General features: G+C 46.5%; 2 protein-coding genes and 1 long non-coding RNA gene across 7 annotated transcripts in view; 2 read left to right on the top strand and 1 right to left on the bottom strand.

Moving 5' to 3' along the window:
* hdac11 (histone deacetylase 11) overlaps nucleotides 1–22,579 on the top strand; it is a 400,302-nt gene that overhangs the window by 24,933 nt on the left and 352,790 nt on the right. The window lies entirely within an intron of this gene.
* LOC142879789 (uncharacterized) overlaps nucleotides 1–22,579 on the bottom strand; it is a 143,081-nt gene that overhangs the window by 11,538 nt on the left and 108,964 nt on the right. The window lies entirely within an intron of this gene.
* fbln2 (fibulin 2) overlaps nucleotides 108–22,579 on the top strand; it is a 31,837-nt gene continuing 9,365 nt past the window's right edge. Inside the window, exons 1-8 of the mRNA XM_076013276.1 lie at nucleotides 108–272; nucleotides 2,134–3,949; nucleotides 13,982–14,099; nucleotides 14,474–14,603; nucleotides 15,989–16,178; nucleotides 17,349–17,543; nucleotides 17,887–18,015; nucleotides 19,519–19,620. Coding sequence (XP_075869391.1) covers nucleotides 2,227–3,949; nucleotides 13,982–14,099; nucleotides 14,474–14,603; nucleotides 15,989–16,178; nucleotides 17,349–17,543; nucleotides 17,887–18,015; nucleotides 19,519–19,620 — 2,587 coding nt within the window. The 5' untranslated portion in view covers nucleotides 108–272; nucleotides 2,134–2,226. The remainder of the gene's footprint in view (nucleotides 273–2,133; nucleotides 3,950–13,981; nucleotides 14,100–14,473; nucleotides 14,604–15,988; nucleotides 16,179–17,348; nucleotides 17,544–17,886; nucleotides 18,016–19,518; nucleotides 19,621–22,579) is intronic.

Consider the following 22,579-nt stretch of genomic DNA (forward strand, 5'->3'; position numbering starts at 1 on the left):
CCCGCCCCCCCGCCCCTCCGCCCGGTCCCGGCAGGCAGAGCTGCTGCTGCGGCGGCGGCCACAACACAACACAACACTCCACTCGGCGGTGTTCGGATTGCCCGCGGCTCTGCAGCACCACCAGCACCACCGGCACCACCGGCCAGGCAGCTCACAAACCCCGGCAGCGCCACCGCAGCTTCTCCCGCTCAAAACTCCCAACACTTCCTCGTCCTTCCCCAGCGAGGCTGCCGTCCGTCTGCCTGCACTCACGGCAACCCATGGATGTCACGGTATGTGTTGGGCCATTGTCTAGCTGGTGTAGGGGGTGATAGGGTTGACAAATGAAGAAAGAAAGAAAGAAAGAAATTGCGTTGCTGTCGGTGTATGTAACGCCGCTACGAAGAGGCGCGAGGTTTTGCGGTAGGGCTGCAGATGCGTGCGCACTGTGTCACTGGTGGTCACTGGTGGTCACTGCTGCAGCTGAGACAAACTTCAGCGCTGCAAAAGTTTCTGCAACTGTCTGAACCTTCATTCCAGGCACCGAACGCTTTGGTGTGTGTGTGTGTGTGTGTGTGTGTGTGTGTGTGTGTGTGTGTGTGTGTGTGTGTGTGTGTGTGTGTGTGTGTGTGTTTCACGACCAGTCAAAACTATGGACACACCTTCTCGTGCATTTTTTATATCTTTATTTTCAACGACACAGAGACATCAAATATATGAACCAGATATTTGTCATTATGCAGCAAAGGAAAACGCGCTCAGCAAAGAATTATGAATATAAAACGTGTTTGACTTATTTCACACCTTTTATCGTTTCCTCCAGTATTCCATGTGTGTTCATACGTAGTTTTGATGCCTTCAGTGGGAACCCGCGGTGTCAACAGTCACGAGAATGAAAGACAGTAAATTCCTAGGCTGGGTCCAAACTGTTGGCTGCTGCTGGTGGTGCTGTGTGTGTTCAAGAGCCCCTTGTTGTCTCAGCTTGCAGAGCCATCAGTGAACCGTGCACACGTCCCACTTCATCACTGCTTTGATTTGCACCCCTGGTCTCTCCAATATGATATTAGGTCTGGTGCAGTAAGTGGAGACAGGAGAACCTCACTGGTTCCTTCTTTTTCAGGCTAGAACTTGAATTGGTGTTAATAAATTTCCCAATGGTTGAGGCTGCTGCCTCGGGAAAAAAAAGTGTACTATTTGCATTTTTTTAAAAACCAAAAACTTGCATTCATTTCTATTCAGCGAAAATCATTAAAAAAAATTCAAAAAAATAAATAAATAAATCACCTTTACAGTTTGTTCTGATCTGTGAAGATACGTTAATTTAAGTAACACCAGGTTTCATTCGCCAGCCCCCCCCCCCCCGCCCCCCCCACGTGAAGCTGTAACACAGTTAACGTAACATTTGGTAGCGGTGAGATTTCCTGCTGAGTGTAACAGATAAAAAGTTGTATGTTTTCACACAGAAATATTTGTTCAGAAAGAGAGTGTGACTCAGAGTGGGAAAGAAAGCATGGAACAGAAACACATTGCGGTCAGTTTATCTAGTTGTTTTTTCTCGACGTGCCTCAAAAAAAAAAAAAATCTTAAATGATTGAGGAGTGATGTTTGTAAATGGTCAGCATTCTTACAATGTGGAACCCACAAACACTGATTCAACATTGTTCTTGAGGTCTTAATTCACTAGAACACCGCTTGTCTGGAACTCATTACACTGACCAGTTAGCACGAGCAACATGAGCCAAAGAAAGAGTTTAGTCTCTTGCGCTCTTTTTTTTTTTTTTTTTTTTTTTTTTAAAATCAATTTTCATCGCACTCAACTCGTGAAGCATTACAAAGTCCTCACATTCAGCAAGATCACTGGAGGGCTGATTGCGCCGCAAGATTGTTACGACAATTTGTGGAGATAATCAGAGATATAGGACTTGGGCAGGATCCAACTTTGCTCGTGACAGCCTGCATGAATTCTACACAGTGCACTGCAGCTGATGTTGAGCCTCAGATGGCCAAGATGTGAGAGCAGAGATAGCGCTGTGGAAACAGGACTCTCTCCAGGGTTCAGTCAGAAAGCCAAATGTCGGTCTGCTTTCATTTGAGAAGTAAGCCTCTGTCTGTCTGTCTGTCTGTCTGTCTGTCTGTCTGTCCTCTTCCTTGCAGTGCACACTTGGCTGGGGTGTGTAAGAGCCCTTGAAGGCACACTGAAGGCTGACACCTGACTTCCTGTTGTTGTTGCACACCCACTTTGGCACCATGCCTGGTTTGCTGATATCCGGAGCAGCTTTTTTGTGTTTCTACTTGAGCGTGTGCTTGTGCCAGCCCGACTGCACGGCCGTCAACTGCCCCCAACTGGAGAACTGTATTGAAGAAGTTCTGGAGAGTGGGGCTTGCTGTGCCTCGTGTCTGCAAATAGGATGCACGTGTGAAGGCTACCAGTACTACGACTGCATCAATGCTGGATTCAAGAATGGCAAAGTGCAGGAGGGAGACTCTTACTTTGTTGATTATGGCAGCACAGAGTGCTCCTGCCCAGTAGGAGGGGGCCGCATCAGCTGCAACTTCATCAGCTGTCCGGAGATGCCGCCGAACTGCATCGAAGTGTCCGAGCCTGCAGACGGCTGCGTGCAGTGTCAGCAGGTGGGATGCGTTCATGATGGGCAGCAGTACGAGGCAGGACACTCCTTCCACGTCGACTCTTGCAGAGTTTGCCACTGCCCCAATGAAGGAGGCTCCTTGAAGTGCTATCCTGTTCCAGACTGTGACCCAAACAAAGTCCAGAAACCAATCTCTGACCCAGCAGCTGAGGCAGACCAGAGGGGCCGCGCTGCTGGTGACCAGTTTGCCCAACATGGATACGAGGGTGATTCCACACCACTGGGTAAGCTGCCTCTGTTCAAAGTCCCACTAACCAAAAAGGAAGCGGCAGAAGATTTGAATTACAACCCTACGGACTTTCCAGAGACGTACCCTCAGTCACTGGTCTTCCCCACCCAGCCGTCCAGCCAGATCTCCACTGTGTCGCATGGCTCTGACAGAGCCTCTTCCCTTCAACACTTGGACCGACTAGGTAAGCTGGAGCAAAGAGAACAATATGGAGTTTATCACCATCCTGCAGACAAAGAAGAGGTCACAGAAAGTCTGCTGAAAATTAAGCCACAAGACAACACGCCTGTATTTACCACTCCCTCTTGGCGATCCGCACAAGGTGCTCAAAGTGTCCCCGAGAATGCGAATCAGTTCAATGTTCACGAAACTTTAGATGCAGTCACATCTCCATTCAACCAAGGATTACAAAGTGAAAAACCAGAGCGTCCACAGAGGGTTTCAGAAAGCAGGGTTCATCTCCAGGGGGCCTCTGAGTCACAACACCATAATTTATCAGACGCTACGACACCCAGCTCTTCATTCAGTCAGCCTGGTGTGAGTCATCCAGTCAGACATGCAGACATTCCAGCAGATCAGCACAGACAATTGGATAGGATCACCTTTCCTCAGTACATGCCAAAGAGCTCTGAGAGTCCAATTCAGTCCCAGCCGACCTTGCATGATAACATCATACAGGGGACAGCCCTACCTGAATATGATGAAAGGGTGGTTGAAGAAGGAAAAGCAGAAGAGGATGAAGCAACACAGACTTTCCACAGCGTTGTCAGGCCTGAAGGAGGGGATGTGATCCACCAGTCGGCAGAAGATACGGGAGACCATCAGGAACCAGAGAGCAGCTACAGTGAGACCACTCCTGAGCCCAGCACCAGCTCCCCCTGGATGTCCCAGTACCTGACAACCCCCTCGGCCCGTTTCACCACAGCCGCCACCACCACCAGCCAGGTGCTACTAACAACTGCTGAAGATGAACGGGAACCCAGCAGAAAGCCAGCTGAAGACCTGCTCCACCACCACAGTGAAAGGCCAGACGGTGCAACAGAGGGTGAAGAGGGACGGAACGATGGCGCCAGGCTGCAAACACCTGAAGGAGGTTAGTCCAGTTTCTCCAAGATCTTTGAGATTGTCCTTTTACTGTTGAGGTCAACTGACATTTTGTAAGTTTGCCGTATAGATTTTTTTTTTTTTTTTTACCTTTCTTTTCAAACTAAATTAAAATGAATGGCAGGAAGTGCAAGTGCTCTGACACCAGAGGAGAGTTTAGTTCTTTTCAAAATAAAACAGGAAATGACAGGACTCAAAAACCTTAAGACGAGACAAACCTCACCACGGTGTGACATAAACTAAATGACCACTTTTCATGGCCTTCTGTCGCACAATAAATTGTAATAGTTCCATTGTGTTGATTACCTCAGTACTCCACCAGCCTTCCCACAGTTCAACTATACCCAAGATTTCTGACTGAACATTTATTTTCCAAGCTAAACCGTATGTGGAGACACTGGTCTGCCTCTCAACAGACTCACACACACACACTCCTTCTGTGAAGAACACCCCACCACCCACCACCCACCACCAGCAGCCAGTGCATGAGGGCTCGCTGCTCTTTTACCACAGATTGCCTCAGCTCTCTCACTAGAGGCAGGCCGACCAACTGATGGATCTGGAATTGGTAATAAATTCTCTTTCACCCCAGTCTTCAGATGCATGTATTTTAGAGATTTGCTTTAGGCTTTCAAGTTTATTCCAACAATATTGAAACCCTGAATATAAATGTGGGATATAGTGTCCTGTTGTTGAAAGGGATACGTTCAACATTTTGCCAAATCTGATGATTGAAATATTTCCTATATTCATATGAGTAGGTACATTTCCCTTAATTATCATGAGGAGGTGAATAGTCCAGGTCTTCCTTCTTCAAAAACTCATCAAATACTCCTGAAAAAGAGTTGTCTTTGAAGCACAGCTGTAGCTACATTCCAGACATACCTGCTGGGCGTTTGTTAAGAAGAACCCGACAGTTTGATCACAAAGGACTGTGTGGAGGACCGTGACCATGATTTCTTTACAAACCAAGACCCAGAACCAAAAAACCAAGCGAGAAAAAAACTACAGCAATGTCTGAGGTGTCCACTGTGTCACTGTTTAGTCAAGAAAATGCATTTTCCTTACCGAGCAGGTTGCATCTCTCCCCCTCGCATAAGCAGCAATTTGTAGGAAAAGAAGAACAAAGAAGTAAAAGCCACAGGCATCCGTTTTACAATGACTGTGTTGGAGCAGTTTGGCAGATTGCTGTTCTTTATGAGTGGAGCTGTTGAAGCTGACCTCTCCGAGGCTGAATCATATTTCAGGGCATGTTTCTTAAGGTGTGTGCAGCACCAGAGAGCAGACCCAGATGTTAGTGCCCTGGAGAGATTACATATGATCGGTCGAGTTCTTGCTGCACTGCAGGGAAACATGCTGCAATTTAGAATATCAATAAAGACTATTGATTGTAAATCAGTTGAATATCTTTATCATTAAACACTGTATTGAATTACAAGCATCCCTGCAGTTGTCTATGCAGTGCACAAACTTCAGACCTCAACACAGTCCAACTCCTCCCAAACCAAACAGCATTTTATTATTAATAATGCAATAATGCATGAATAATACATTATTCAGGGAAAAAGAAAAACTATTTTCCAAAAGTTTGATTTAAAAAAGTTACCTTATGTCATCTGCAGTCTGCTAGTCCTTTAACTAGTGGCCCTAATTGACTTCAGAGCTGCCTTTAACTCTTATAACGCATAGTTTTATGTTTCTGCGTGTGAAGAGCCACGCTGGATCACAGTCCAGGGACAGAGCATTCTCCTCTCTCTGGGGTTTGGAGGTGGTAAACAGTTATTTAATTTCCATCACGTAGCTGCTCCTAATCAAATTTTATTGAGATCATTTCACTTCCTAATCATTGCATTTCATTTGATGTATTTCCAGTCCATTTGCACACTCATTTATATTAATAAGGGAAAAGACTTGTGTTAAGAAATTGCCGGGGTTCTACCTCCGTCCCATTGATTCTTCTCAGGAATATGCAGTATGCAGTTTAACCCGAGGAGGCGCGATCTGTCAGCGTGACAGGTAGCTCCTCCTCCAGATAAAGTGCTTCACCCTGAGAGAGGCACCCTGGACGATGGACGACTCACAACCTCCTACACTGATGTTAGAGGAGCAGGCCAATGTAATATCAGCCGTCTGATTGTCACATCATTCAGCATCGAGCATCGAGTTTGCTAGTGAACTACGGTGGTATGAATATCTACATATGTGCCCTCAAATAAACCAACAAAGAAGAAGGCGGACGGGGTATCCAGGCCACCGTAGTTCACTGGCAAACACGCGAGAGGAAGGGTGAGCAAAGAGCGCTGCAATCAAAAATGTAACAACTTGTGCTTTGACCAATATACAGTAATAATGGTAACTCAGACCATTCGTTTGTTACACACTGACACACTGGACTTTTAATGAGCAGCACATAAACAAGATGTGCAACATGGTAGCCCAAGCAACTTGGCCATTTCTGCTGAACACCGTGAAGTTCAGACCGGCCGTTAATCTTCAGTTTGTCTGCTGCTGCTGCTGCTGCTGCTCGGCTGTGGCGCCAGTGGCCACGGGTCACCGCTCGTGATGGCTTCAGTGCAAGTCGTCCTCGTTTGGTACTCAGCATTTTTATGATGTGTTGCGTTTATGATGTCGCCTTGTTAACCGCGGCTTTCATAAACAGTGTGCCAGTGTGCTCGGCCGACTGGGAAGTCAAAGATGAAGATGAATCACTGTGATTTATTAGCCAGCTAGCGGCTTCACCTTTTGCTCTCTGAGGTTGGTGATGCGGCACCGACGCTACTGTTATAATAGGTTGAGCATAATATCAGCAGCTGTGGGTGGCGTACCTTTCCATCTGCATGGACTGGAACTCACACACGTCTAGTTTGTTGTCCTCAGGGCTAAAAGAAATTGAAATGGCTTGTGGCGCCATCACAGGGGAGACAAAATTAAAACTCACAAAAACATTGTCAAGCGTTGGCATTTTCCTATTTTCCAAAAAATATGTTTTTTTTCCTTTTTTTTTTAAATGGTTGCAAAACATGAGCTATTGTACATTCAACAATAACTTACAGGGTAGCGTCCATCATTGAAGGAAGAGGCTTCTTGTCCCCACCAGTGAGGCAAGTCCCTCCAGGATCTACCAAGCAGTCAGTGTCCTTGGAGAAACTCTGCTATCAGAATGCCAGTCACACTCCTGGGCCCTGGCAGATAGGATGGTCATGCAGCGAGGCTCACACACTCTCCACCGGTCGTCTTGGCTGCCCACGCTGTTTCTCTTCAGCCATGATTTCCGCAGAATTTAAGCCAAAAAAAAAAAAAAAAGAATTGGAGCATTGTCTTGAGCAGACGAAGTGGTCTTAGTGTGCCTGGTGAGTGCCAGGCACAAGTTTCCATCTGCTCGCCTGTAATCACGCCGCTTCCTCTCTGGGATATGCAACAGCAAACACCAGCGCTGGAAACGGGACTTGGATCTCCAATCTGGAATGTATCCAATCGGCAGGTACATACACAGAGCTTAAAGAGACACGTGTGTGTATATCTGGATTACAGTGAGAAATGATTGACTTCACAGGAGTCACTGTACACCAGATCACACGGATATCATTGAAAAAAAATGCCACTACACGTTGAGTTTGATACTGGCTGAGTGCCTGCATCTGGATTATCATTATTTATTTATTTTTCGAACATAGAAACATTTTTTTGACATTCTGCTGAGCTGTTGCATCCAAAAGCCAAGTCCATATGTGCCCCAGATATGGTACCTTATTACATGTATTATTATTATTATGTATTACTATATTACTTAACAGTGGCCTTTATACATGCAGGATCAGGGTTAGGGTGGTTGGAAAAAAACTACATCAAATTCTAATCTTTAATTAGAATAATAACCACAACACTTTTTTTTAATTTTTATTTAAAGTCAGTTTTTTTTAAATGTGATTAGATTAGAAATGTGACCTTTTGCTTTTCTAACTCTGTGCGATAAACCAACACTTCCCTCTTCACTGTTGTCATTCTTCGCCCATGTTTTTTTCATCAAGCGGCGAGCCGCTCTTTTGGATGCTTGTCATGGCAGCAGAAAGGGAAGTTTGTGACACAAACCCCAGGAGCTAATCTGATAGATGCAGTGATTATGTTGAGGATCAGCTCCACTGCCACATTGATAAATTCATCTGGCCCAGGTCCCAGTTCCAGTGCCTCACAGCGCTCCATCCCATAGCAGCTCTCTCATTTTAAAACACGTTTGTTTTTTTTTCTACTATCGATCCAAATCCAGAGGAGAGTCACTTTAACACCTTCCTGTCTGCAGTTCAAGCCCAGTCTGGTTCTATCACGCAGCAGTTCCCCCAACTGCAACACAGATTATTTTGATGGTTTTATGGAAAAGTGTTGAATTTCTTTGCTGGCAAATTGCGAGATATTCAAATGGTTTCCTCAGCGGAAATTTGAGCAACGCTGACATTTTCTAAATTCACTATCATCAAAGTAGTGGTATTTTTTTTTTAAAAAAGGCAACGCTCGTGTAAGGTTTCTGTTTCTGGTCTTTAAAGCTGCTGTGTTTGAGAGTGAATAATTCCTTTAATAATGAATATGAGCAGATTGAAACTGTTTTCACGGCACTGAAAGCATCCTGAAGGGACAAAGTGGACGAAGCAGAACTTGTGAACCAAAGGCAGCTGCTGCTGTCTGATTCCTCACGCTTCCTCGGCCACTTTACTTCCTGTGTACCACATTTCATCTCGCCAAATGGACTCCACCAGTCTATGTTGGGATGTTGCTTTTTCCCGCCAGCACCAGCAGTCCACTCTAGCACGACTCAGTCCGCCGTCACGTTCCTAGCGGGTGAAAAATAGTTTGTCTTTTTTAGCAAACCCAAACCAGGCGTTGGTGTACGCAGTAGCACCACCCTCCAGAACATGTTCACATTGTCCTGCATCAATCCACCTGCAATCATTCTGCATGGACTTGATATGCTATCTTTAGTTCCAATGAACACGCATTGGGGGTTAACAGGGAGCTTCATTCTTTTCTTGCTGGGACACAAGGGCAAAGTTAGTGCTTTATCATAGTCACCATGTGAAATACAGTTCTAATCTATCTGTGAGTGTGATGTGGCTGCCAGGACTGGCAGCAATAGTTCCAGTGTGCTTCAATGAAATTCAATCTCAAAATGTTTTTACCTTTGCATGTAAAAAGTCATAAAGCAACGCTGACTCCATCACTTAACTGGACGAATTGATCTGATTACTGAGTTAGAGTGAATGAAGGCGTCAGAGGAGGACAGCCGCCTGCCCGCCCGAGTGATCAGCTCTAGCAATAGTCACCCACTGAAATGACTCGAAATAAACTGAGCTCTAACGGGCCGGGCCAACCACTTCCAAAACAAACACACGGCAAGCTCTTCCAGATGGTTCTGTCGTCATCTGCCATCTGCTTAACATCAGTTCAGCCAGGCAATCTCTCCTCCAATTGGTCTTAAAGCGAGGCACTTTTTCTGCTCTCGGTCGTGCTGCCGTCTCTGTGTATTTCAGAACTTTGACTCGAAGATACCGCATTCGTGAACAAATGACTTGTTGCAGCGCACATTGTGGGGTGGTGCAGATGTGTCTCGGCGTGTCTCTCCAGTGTGGCAGGAGGCAGGTCGGTGTTTGTTCAGACAGTGGAATGATGGGCAGACAGCGTGAGGCCAGGCTAATCAGTCTGGACAAACCCCCTGGGGCTGCGACAACGAGCGGCCAATCACTCTGCTTTTTCCTGCACGGTCTTCCAAACCTTCGGGGATTGGACGACAGGGAGGAGGCGGGGGGGGGGGGGTGGGGGGCCTCACACTGCAGAGACCCAGCCTCAGTCTGAACCACGGACGCGCTACCATCCCAAAGCTTCCTCCACATTAGCACAATATCCTGTGGCTGCCTGTCTGATGGCAGGCGGTCTATGCAACTTTTTCAGATGGACACAGAGTTTTCCTGAAAGTGAAACGTGGCTGATGCTCGCAGCTCGGGGCAGCAGGTGGTCACTGTGATGGAGCGGATGAAATGCAGCCTTGAACACACACTGAGGGCACTTTTAGTGGTTATTAGCCTCTAAGTGTCAGCTTGGTTTCCCAGCGGCTGCACACGCTGACTCCACAAGAGCAACTGCCCCCTCCTTTGTTGCCACACTGCCTCCTCTTACTGTGTCAGGCCCACCTATCTGTCCTTTGAATGCTCTTCCAGTGCAGGCAGAGTGGGCCAGTTCGTCATAAAATATATCTTTTTTTTTTTTTTTTTAAATGAACACTAGTGGTCTTTCTTTAAAACACTTTAAAGCCACACGGCACCAGGACTGCAGGCAAGCGGTTCGCTGCTGTGTTCTTTCAACATCTGGACTTGAGCCTTCCTGTAGACCGACGGTGATTAACGGATGTTTTGCGGATGTTTTAGAGGATTTATGAAAAGTGTCCCGGCAGTCATGTTGTGCGAGCCAACCCCTCTATTTTGCTTCAGCCCGTCTGTCCTCGTAGCGGCTGCAACAATGAGAGGAAACATAGCTCAGGCGTTTCAGTTTGATTAAAAACAGATTTTCCACTGTAGTGAGATGCATCCATAAAACATGACTGCAGCAGCTTCAGACAGAGAGTGCTGGAGTTGAAAGCCCAGCGCAGGCCTTTTGAAATGAATCCTTTAACAACCGTGTTTACACAGTGAAACAAATGTTTTGGAGATGGAAATAAGTAAAGTTTCTTAAACTCTCAGAAGTGTCCATTTTTCAACTCCACAATGCTTTCTGAATGTGGCCCGTGCTTCTAAATTATGCACAGAAAGCCGCAGACGGGCTTTAAATGATTGTTTGCTAAGCTTTAAAAAAAAAAAAAAAAAGGAAGCGGGCCGTGACTGATATAGAAAGTGGATGCAAGGAAGGCGAGCGGGAGTGCAGTGCAAAGCAGCAGCTCCATTCTGCCTTCACAGCGGAACGCATGCACTTTGGGATTAGCATAGTTTAGACAAATCACACTCGGAGGTGGACACAATAGATCTGGCTTCAAGGATATAACGCACGCAGGAAATTGCAAAATCTGTTGACACTCCCTCATTGGCCACCCCGGTGGGGGGGGGGGGGGGGGGGGGGACACCTCCGTGATGCAGCTGCTCTTCATTTCCACAAATAAGCTTCATCTTGCCTTTTAATGAAGTCTTCCATATGTTTGTATGCAGAACACACATGGAAAGTGTGTTTTATATACACACTTTAATCGATGTATTAAAGTTTAATACATATTATACTTTTTTGTTTAACAAAAGTGTGAAATAACTCAAAGCACAGATAGACAGATAGATAGAACAGCTAACCTTCATATCAGATATATAGAACACAACATATTTAGGTATTTAACATTTTTTTTCTTTTGCCACATTAATCCACACATCTTGCTCATATATTTAATGTCTTCAGTGTGGATCTACAGTGTAGAAAGCAGTCAAGATAAAGAAGAACCAGCTGAGTCCAAACTGTTGCCTGCTAGTCTTTGTGTTCATTTTAATTTCCTTTTTGTTTGTCCTCTTGCTATTTTGCTGTGGGAATACGTTTGGTTCACGTCCTCAGAGTTTCAACATCAACTTCATTTCACAATTGCAATGAATGTGGCAAAAAAAAAAATATGCAAATGTTCCGTACCACGAGGCGCCAAAGGTGGATCGAGTGGAAAACAAAAGCCTCTTAGTTAGTTGTCAAAGAGCTGCAAGACGTTTGGAATGCGCTGGTGCTTGAATATTGTTGCTGCTATGTGGATGGAAGCAGCAGGGCTCTGCAGCAGCAGCAGCAGCAGCAGCAGCAGCAGCTGCGTCTTATGCTGCTGCTGTTTCGTCAGCGAGCTGCACAAAGAGCAGCTGGGCTGGTTGCTCTCCGCCCAGCGGTGGGGAAGCTTCCCTCGGCTCTGTGGAACTCACTGCGTTGGCAGAGAATGGCGCTGATCACTTTGATGGCTGCCGAGCCAATGGCCTGGTGACGCTGCCGATCGGCCATTGATGTCTTGTAAATCGCGGGGCTGGGAAACATGAATTGGATTCATTGAACTACGCAGCCTAATGAGTTCCCGGGTTGAACACACACTCGTCATCGCTCATTTCCTTCCATTGATGAGGCTGAAACGATGTCGCTTGGGCTCCGGCTGAGAGGCTGCGAGAGTGGAGATGTTTCTGAGGAGGCGGCGTGATGCATTTCTGCTGTTCTGTGACTGAAAAAGCTGAAATGACCAGTTCATAATGACAGCATGTGATGTATGAGTCGCCGAGCAGTTCGTTAAACCATTCAACTCTTGCTTCGCTGCAGGTGTTTGCTTTAGGATGCTGCTGCGAGCTACGTCCTGGTGTGTAGATGGTGTAAGGTCTTTGTTCCACACACAGCTTTTACTCGAAGCAAAGCTTCTTCTTTTTAAAGCTCATTCCATGGGAATGTGAACATCTGGAAGTATTTTTTTTTTCCACATTGAAACTTGGTAATTCATTTTTCTCTCTATTATTGCAGTTCCTGAGCAGAATAACGCAGCATCATCCTCTTTGATAATTAGCCTGGACTCTGTGGTGTTGTCGTTTGTAAAAAAAAAAAAAAAAGGTTGGAGATCCTGTGAGGTGTTGCTAACAGCAGTTTCCCTCCAGTATGGACAAGCGGTGGGTACATTTCATTCACATTCTCTGCAGTCAGAGATGGAAAACCTCCCACTGGAGGCCACTGGAGGCATTCCTCTCTTCAGCTGGAGGTAATAGCTTTCATGATTTAGCAGGTGCCCTCCCTGGCTTGTGCTCTAGATAAGCAGGTGTTCATTCATGCCAACACATGCTTAGCACCAGACCCAACTCCTCTGACTGAACCAGACAACCAGAAAACTCCGATGCCCCCCCTGGGAAAGCCCTCACACCTCCCACCCTTCACTCTCAAATCCAGTCAACCCACTTTGAGTCCACAGTGATCTCGCTGTCTGTTTCTCAGCCAAAACTCGGGTTCTCGAGCAGGCCGAGCAGGTGCAGCCAGAGTTCTAGTGACGGCTCCCCCGGTGTCCCCAGAGAGCAACTTCATCAAAGTGAGCTCTGGAGACGACCAATTTTTACCTTGTTTTTCCTGGAGATACTCAGAGATTCAAACCAGTGTGTGTGTGTGTGTGTGTGTGTGTGTGTGTGTGTGTGTGTGTGTGTGTGTGTGTGTGTGTGTGTGTGTGTGTGTGTGTGTGTGTGTGTGTGTGTGTGTGTGTGTGTGTGTGCGTGTGTGTGAGACTGTCGCTGCTACAGGGGCACTTGAAGCAGATTGGAAGCAGCTTGTGGCAGTGACCACAGTCACTATCACACTGATGTAATCACACACTTCAGCCAGTCTGGTCTGGGGAAACACAAACATCCTGAGAGTGGCTTGTGCCCATGGATCTCAGTAGGAGAACAGAGGCAGCGCCACCTGCTGTGTGGGTGGATGTACCTCACAGTTGAAGCATTAGCTTGTATGATCCATCGCTTGCTAAGATAACATTCCTCCCATGTACCGCTCAGTGCGTTGATACGATTGTTAGCGTTTTCTTTTTTTAGCTTGGCTTTAGGTCTTTCACCCGGTGGAGGTTCCTCTCAGTCCACTGTGATGGAGTCACTCTTCAGATGCTTCTTTTCCATCCAAGACTTGATCTCCAGACTCCCAACTCTAACCCTGGACCCCGGACGAAGCAAACTGAACCTACTGGTTCCACATCCTGTCTCTTGAATGTATCTATCACCTATTATCTGCTGCTCATGAACTGAGCAGACTGCTGTCCTGAAGACTTTCTTACGGATGAACTCGTCTTTCCCAGGACTCAGTCAAAAACAATACGGTCCATTCATGCAGTGGGCTGCAGCGTCCTGGTGACGTGTGTGCAGCTCTCTCTGCACTGAAGGTGCGTTTCAGACCCAGCGCAGTCTACCATCTGTTCCGTGTGTTCCCGACTGGTTAGCTGCGCAGACACGGTGGATTTACTGCCGGACTGTTTTCATTCCGTCCGTCTCGGACTCATTTATACATGCGTGTTCTCATGCTGCAGGACTTGGCGTCTTTGGCGGGGAACTTCTGCAGAGCTGCTGTGCAGATGGCCAGAAGTGGGCTGCAGAAAAGCACCACTGCAGCCGCATGCCGCTGCAGAACAAGCACTCCATATGTAGGTAAGCAGCCGTTTGTTCACATTCTAGTTTGGACAAATGAATTTGCAATTTGCAATCTCGGAGGTGATGCAATGAGGATCAATTGAACCAAAGTGTGACATTGCTGTCATAAATGTAGGTTTTCCTGAGGTAAAAGGAGGCGTTTGTATGAAGTCACACGTTAGAAACAAACCCAGAAACGTTCAAGTAGTGGAGTTTGGCTCCGTATGAGTGACAGAAATGATCAAACTTTTATCTTTTCTTGCAGTAATTCAGGATAAACACACAATCTCAGAACCAAACCATCATATTTTGGATTCTCTGCGCATGTCAGTCTCGTTGAACCACAGGTTGTTCCATTTGTAAATGTTTTAATCTTTGTGCTTGTGCGTCAGTGTTGTGCAGAAACAGTGCTGCCTGAGCTCCGTGAAGGAGAGCCAGTGCGAGTCGGGAATGATGGCAGCACGAGGTGGAGCCCCCTGCCAGGTGGAGGAGGGAAGGCAGTGCTCAGACGACTCCTACCAGGTGCGCTGAACCTCAATGTGTCTCTTAAAGTTCCTATTCAAAGATAAAGTGATGGTTCTTCACAGTGGTGGAACCAATGTCTCCAGCGCTGCTCTGAGTCTGGGCCACCTCCAAAAACCCTGAGCTGACGAAAACTAGTTCCTACTTATTGGTCAGCTGGGGACTGATTTCACTTCTTCAAGGCAACTTCACTGAAGAGTTGAAACTCGGGATGCAACACAACCGTTTGCTTTAATACACAGTGGCAAGCAATGGTAATTTCATTCGGTTTTGTCTGTGTTGAAAGTCGGAGCAGCAGTGTGTGGTGTCAGTGGATCCACTCGGCGGCCCAGACTGGGGGTGCGAGGCTCAGGGCTTTTCATGACCCACCAGTCCCACAGTTACCAATCACTTGAGCCGCCCACCTGCCAATCAAGTCAAAATGTCTCCACTGGGCTGTGAGTGGGTTCAAATTGAATTTATTTTTTATCGGATAGCCGCTAACTTTATATTTATATTAAACATGTGTGCTTTTTATGTTTGTTTGACTTGATCTGATGATCTGTGCAGAGTTTTTAAATAAATCTCAACCGGCCCGTGACTGTGGCCCAAACGCTGTGATGCAGACTGAAACTGTACTGTTGCATCCCCAGTAGACACATTGTAAATGCGGCATGTTGTGGCTTTGTTGGAGCGCAGATTGTTTGAATTGCTTGGTGAAAATGTGCCAGTCCATGTTTGTCTGTTCAAACGTCCCTGGGAATGGGTTTTCCTTGTGGCGGGAGTGAGATTCCAGCTCTGGGAACCCCGGCGCCAGCAGAGGGGCTCCGGTGGAGGTCAGTGCTGTTTGTGCGTATTCACTGGCAAGCAGTTTGAATGCACTGCTGAAGGAGGCTCCTGCTTCTCCTTGCATCCTGTTGGACTGGCGAAGACTTCCAGTGAAAAATGAAAATGGGAAGTGCGTCTCTCTGCCTGGAGCCACGGTTCTGTTTCTCAAAGAGGAACACGGGTGCTTTGGCTTCCAAGCCAACTTCTCATTGCGTCCAGACAGTCGAGTGGAAGTCGTCATGCCCTATTGTTCTAGTTTCTAGGGATGGCTTATTTAAAAAACATGCAACGGTCTGTTCAATTTATGGCATGTGGTTCGACTTAAGCAGCTGAGAGAGAGAGAGAGAGAGAGAGAGAGAGAGAGAGAGAGAGAGAGAGAGAGAGAGAGAGAGAGAGAGAGAGAGAGAGAGAGAGAGAGAGAGAGAGAGAGAGAGAGAGAGAGAGAGAGAGAGAGAGAGAGAGAGAGAGAGAGAGAGAGAGAGAGAGAGAGAGAGAGAGAGAGAGAGAGAGAGAGAGAGAGAGAGAACCCCTGCTGACTCACTCCTAATGGACCGGGCTGTCTGGCTCTCCCTGGGCAGGTGTGCTGCAGCTGCTGTGCCCTTGGGGTACGGGTGCGTGAGGAAGGGCAGGACTGCGACGCTCATCGCCTCCTGGGCTACCCGTGTGGCCTCATCTTCCTCACCTGCTGCGAGGGGAAGGACGACCCAGCGCGGCACATCTATCCCAAGAGAAAGCAGATGCCCCGAGCAACATCTGTGCCAAGACAAGGTACGTACGTCCGGCTGTGACTCTGACACCAGCTGCGTTTCCATCACAACCACAACTGAGCGAAACCTGAACGTGGCAATAACACCTGGCGATGGAAACATCCCAACTCGGAGAAAGCCTCTCAGATCTGGCTGAAAGGCTTTGACCTGGAGACACTGTTACAGCTGCTCTTGCATTACCACACAGCTGCAGTCTTCTTCAGTGCTGCTGGTGTCTCCATGAGAAGGCTTCTCCCGGAGATGGAATGTGTTACGCCAGACACGTGGACACTTCATTGAGTGTTGTAATGTGCGGAGGCCCTTCAGTCGGCACAGTTTCAGCTCAACTACTGGAGATGGATTCTCACAGCGCTCCGTTGCTGGTTCTGTTTTAAACATCAGCTTGTCCAGATAGTTTCTTGGGACCATGAAGGGGACATTTGAATGATGTCATTCATGAGGTTGGCAAAATGTACACGCTCAAGTGGCTGCCATTCATGGACAGAGTGTGTGAAGGAAGTCTCTATTCTGAGGGTTGGAAATAAGGGTGAGATGCGATGTAATTATTTCCAGTGGGGATATGTTTTCCACAGTGTGATTCACCGCCTCTTAATTAAACGGGGAACATTTAATCCACTCGCCCCACTAAATTTAATCCCCGTCTCAAGGCTGTGAGAAATATTTTGGCTTGACCTGCAGCTGGACTCATAAATAACTCCTCTTGAAGTAACCAGCCGCAGGGTCTCATACATGTGGCAGCTTTGCTGCTGTTTGTTGCTGAACATCCAGACATGGCCAACCTCAATAGCAGGTTGAGCAGGGCCTGATTGAGTGACTCTCATCGAATGCTTTTCAAATCTTTTTATTCTTCCAGTCAACTACTCATGACTAATGACTTCTAATAATAACACCAACCGACAGCTGGACTGAGACACTCCACAGAACAATAGACTGGACTGCCCTGCACATCTGCTCTTGTTTGTTGTTTGCTATCTATCCATCTGTCTATCTGTCTGTCTATCTGTCTATCTGTCTGTCTGTCTGTCTGTCCGTCTCATGTTATTTTATTGCTCTCAGGTGGATAACTGTCATTTCTATTGAGTATTTGAGATTATATTCCTGCATTGCTATGTCTCATCTCATTCAGGACCGTCCTATCATCCACCCTCATCTGTCGCTGTATTTCTTCCAGTTTTTGACAGTAAATTCCCCAAAGAGGCTTTTTCCATGGGTGCAACAGAAGAGGCTGCCAACACGGTGGAGCAGCAGGAGGCCGCGGCTGCGTGTCAGCTGTGCCAGCACACGTGTACCAACACTGGGGGCTCCCATCGCTGTGGCTGTCACAGTGGCTACAGCCTCCAGCAGGACGGCCGCTCCTGTGCATCAGGTACTGGAAGCCACCCAGAGAGGAAGAACTGGCCCGATCAGGAGAAATCCTCAGGTTCTGCTTGTATTCATCATGTAGAAATGCTCATGCGAATCGTGTTGGATCCTCTTTGCAGACAAGATGACAGGCGATGTTTGGTTTCGCAAGGTGTGAAGGTCGCAGAGCGGCAAACAAAAACAAAAACAAAAAACAAAAAGACATTCAATGTGACACTGAGGTCAAAGATCTGTCAGGATTCTGACCGTGGATCCTAGTATTCTGACTTCTCACTTTAAGGCAAGAGTTAAAAGCAAGTGAAATAAAAAGCCCTGGACTGATGAAGTGCTGTGGTCCATGTTTGCAGTGAACCCTGATGAAGACAACCAGGTGAAAGAAGACGGTGCAGTCATGCTGCCCACACGTGCAGTTGACGCCTCCATCAATGGGACTCGCCAAACCCCTGCTGGCGCTGCAGACCTTCATCCTTGCAGAGGTAGTAATGCACTCGTTAATGGAATCAATGTCAGATTGGATACACTCTCAAATGGATACAATGCCATAGTGCCGTGTCAAGTGGGTTTGTTTTGTTGCATTTTCACAGTGCAATGTGTTGTGATACTCCCTCTGCTTCTGTTTGTGAAGGTTCTTGGTCGTCAATGCCGAGACGGTAGAGAGAGAGCTCCTCCTCTGTGGTGGAGTGTAGGGAACAGGAGTGGACTGGTTGATTGTACTTTGTTAAATTTTCATAAACGTGGCTTTTATTTTGCTAAGCACTGTCATGGAAAGGCAGCTGCGGTCTTGGAGGTTGAGTTCAGGCAAGTGGACGTTTTGGTAGCTAGCTAGTAGCTAACAGGCCAGCTGCTTTACTCAACCTTAAAGACTGATGCCCTGAGCGACTGGGAACCTTCACAGACATATATTTTCCTATACGTCATCTTCATTCTAGAGGCAAGAGCTCTTTCTTTTCCCAACACTTGCTTTCACTGATAAAAAACGTGCGTGTTTCTTTGTGTTTGACTGGAGTGACTTCACGCCCCTCAAACTTCTCAGCGTCCAATACCGGACAATAGCTGTTCTTTTGTGTATTGTGTATTCTTTGTTTGTTAGCTATTGGAATATTTGTATCAATGTATTGAGCAGCCTGCTGGCACTTCCCCAGCGCAACGCTCGCAATTGTACCGAAGAATTATGAGGAAAGACTTTCCCGCTCGTGCGTCTTTGTAACAAAAACGATCGAACTGTTAAACAGAGCAGATTGATTCTGTTGTGTGGACTGCGGTTCCTCGTAAGAGGCTGCTTCCCCCCATGGACTGTGGCCATGATGATAAGTGATGTGGGTATAGGCAACATTTTTTGGAATCTTACAGAATAAGACAACAGAGAAATTAAAAATGAATCTGAAAAAAAAACCAAAAAAAACAAGTGTTGTTTAAGGACGCTGAAGGAATCATTGGGAAATAGAAACTGTACTTGATTCAAGGATGATTGTCATCATGCTGCTGGTATAAGAATAAGAATATTCATCCCAGGGAATTTGCATGGTACAGCAACACATACAGGTACTACCGGAAAAATGAGAATATCAAGTAAAAGTTGTTTTATTTTGGCAATTTAACATAAAAGATGAAAGCAACACATTTTATTGATCATCTCAAGCAGTTCCTTCTAGTAACTTTGCTGATGAAGATTTTCAGCTTATTAAAAGCACAAAGCCACAAACTCAGAACATGAGAATAGTGTGAAAAGCTTCAGTTTTGTAGCTTCAAAGAGTCCAAAGAATCCAAAACACCTGCAAAAGGCTCCTGAGCCTTTAGAAAGTCTGTCTTGGGTTGTTGGCTCACAAGAGTTCACACATGGGCAAAAACAACAACCTTCTCAGGAGGTTCTAATGTTCTGGGTAGGACTGTACAATGCAAAAACAAGAATTTAAAAGAGCACAAATAGTGAGTGGTAAAAGAAAATAAAGAAATGAATTATGGTCTGGTCTTTCTTCCAGACAATGGCCCTTGCAGCCAGCGCTGCACCGTTGCAAGAGGACGAGCTCGCTGTTCCTGCTTCCCAGGCTTCTCCCTGAGGACAGATGGACACACGTGTGAAGGTAGGAGGTGCTGCTGCCAGTCACTGGACCACTCAATGTCCTGGTCATCCCTCAAGCTGTTTCCCTCCAGCAGCACCAACAAACAAACAGTGGCCTCTGCTCTGACTCCGCAGCAAGCACATACAGAGAGCCGTGTGGCCATGACACTGCCATGGAGTTATCTGTCCACAGAATGGGACACATTTTAATTGGACGCGTCGTTCATGGACGAGGAACATGCAGGTCTTATGATACTCAACAATGCATGGGCTGATTGGGCCCCCGGCTCACTGCTACTGCCGGCCAATGGCTGCAGCGTTGGTCAACCGACGCTAATTACCTGGTTGCAGCAGCTAGATGGAATAAAAACACAACACGTCTGCCAACACCACCCTCCTCTTTTGAGGTTGATGTCGTAACAGTGCAACAGTGACACCTGTGGCAGGTGGAAGTACTTCAGTACTGCCGTTTATTGTGGTTTCATCAGCTTGACAAAAATAATAAACGCTCCTACTACTACTGTTAGTGGTACTAATGCTACCAACTACCAACAACGATGTTGCATTTGGAGCAATGGAGTTGCTTGCATTACGGCTTCTCGTGAATTAGTAAACTCGGAGTTGCCTCTGCTCTGTGCTTTGAGGGCAAAATGAGACACCGTCAAAATAAATGTCCTTCATTTATCTCTACACTATCCAGTTCTAACCAGACCAGTCAGGAGATTATTGTATTGTCTATTCTCTTGTACAATGTCTATGAGGATTGGAGAAACAGTCAAGATGGAATGCATATCAGCTCCTTTCATTGTGGCTGAGCATGGCTTGAACTTGGTACATTTTCTCAAATAAAGCCGCTAATATTTACATCCAAGGTATGAGCCGCGGAAGCTACAGCCCCTCGGCTGAACACAGTCGCTGGCCTTGTTCTGTCAGTGCTCTGGCTGGAACTGATTTGCTGCAGAAGTTAGTAAATTGACCCATGAATGTGAAAGAGGGGGGAAACTTGGCAGTGGTTTTCCTTTGTGACAAGCGGTGATGTATGACCCCCCTCTGCTATTCATTATACACTCAATGCTCAATATGTGTTGCTGCAAACGCTCTCCCACACACACGCATTGTGGTGTACGAGACAGGCTAAATGAATACGGGCACAATGCATATTGACGTGCATTAGATGTGTCTGTGTGTAGCGCGCTGCAGTGCTCTCGGTGCGAGCGGCTCGACCGCTGGCAGACGCTGGAGGAGCAGTGGAGACTGAAGCCAGAGTTTCCAGCGGTTCCTCACCATCGCTCCGTCTCTGCTCGTGTGAGGGCTTCACCAGAGCGTTTCCACATGTGCACTGCAGATGTGTGTGGGCAACACTTGCTAGGTGTGTTTAAAAAAAAAAAAAAAAGTGAGCAGTAATTTGAAGTCGACTGGTGTTAACGACAGTGGTAGAAATATGGAACTGTAAATCTGCTGGACTCGTGTCCAGTTTGCTGTTGCAGCAAGGCAGGACTCAACTAGTGGGGTGAGTGACCACACACACACACACATGGAGTTGTTGGTTTATGATGAATCAGTTTGCAGAATTATTTCTTGATATTTGCTGGAAACTGAAATGATGATCATTCAAGTTCAATTCAAGTTTGAATTCCTTTTTGTTGGACTTTAATCCAGAAGCTGATGGTTTTTTGGTTTTCTTGTGGTCTTGATTTTGTCGGGAGACAACAGCCGGGTTGAAGTCCACAACAATCTCCTTCGTCTGGTCCAACAGTCAGGGAGAGATTGTTGCTGCGGTGTCACTCAGTCTTGTTGTTGCTGATTGTCACACATCAGATGCTCCGAGCCGGTCCCTGAAATTTCAACGTTTCATTGTAGACGACGTCAGACAGTCAGACAGAGTTCTGGGATTATTACCTTATTGCTGGTTGGTTCAGCCGTGAAAACCTGTGAAATACTCAAGTTCTATTTCATCTTGTTGTTGCCTTTATGTTTAACCCTCTGTGTTTATAGCGTTCTCACCAGAAGCACGATGGTCTAAGGAAGCAGTACTGACTTTCTAAAGCATTGCCGTTCTCCTAATGGTGCGATGACATTGAACTAAGCAGTATCTGATCTGTCCCAGTTGTTTTGAAGACACAGTTGGTGGACTTTGAGAAGTGGTGCTCCTCATTTTCAGACAGTGGTGTCTCCAACCAGGTGTGCAAACAGCCAAGGCCGACTTTATTCTCCTCAATCTCATCATCAGTGGGTCCGGTCTTGGAAGAACAAGCTGTGTGTGTGTGTTTGCCAGAGAGTTGATCCTGCCAGCACACAACCTTTGATGGGATTCCTTTCAAACAACTTGGCTTTAGAAAATAAGAAGAAGAAAAAAAAAAAATCATGCTTCCTTTTGCAGCTTGCAGTGGATCAGATTGCACCCATGGCTGTTTTCTGTTGCTGTTAAAGGGAACCAGTGAGAAAAAAAAAAAATAAGTGAAAAATGTTTAAGGCCAATTTTCTTGTTACTTGTCTTTTCTTGTTTGAATGAAAGAAGCCACAGAAGACAAGGTGGGTCCAGTCCACAGGCTAATCAGCGTCTGGAAGCATCACTTGCACAGTAAATGCAGCAGTTGTTTCTTGGTTGGAGGAGCAGCAGTCAAATCAAATTAGCGCAGGCTGAGTCCACACAGCCCCTGCTGGACACGTTCAGTACTGCTTCTGTGGACTCTGCAGCGCTTCTGTACGTTGAAACCAAACTCACAGAATTGAGATGACTGTGCTGCGCTGCAGTGCTTCATTAAAATGTGTCCTGTGGTCCGAGTGATCATACATCTGTAGTTTTCTTTAAAAAAAAAAAAAGAAAAGGAAAAGAAGAAGGAGGCCACACCAGAGTGCCAGATTGTTCCTCTCTCAGGGTCAAAGGTCAGACGAGTCTCCTTCCTTCCCTGCTTCCTGCGAGGTCACGTTAGACACGCTACTCATTCTAATTGCCTCTGGCAAAGCTTTGAAAGAGAGGA

This window comes from Nelusetta ayraudi, unplaced genomic scaffold, assembly GCF_046127955.1.
Source record: "Nelusetta ayraudi isolate G7.1 ecotype Tasmania unplaced genomic scaffold, CSIRO-AGI_Nayr_v1 ptg000146l, whole genome shotgun sequence".
In the NCBI taxonomy this organism is placed as follows: Eukaryota; Metazoa; Chordata; class Actinopteri; order Tetraodontiformes; family Monacanthidae; genus Nelusetta; species Nelusetta ayraudi.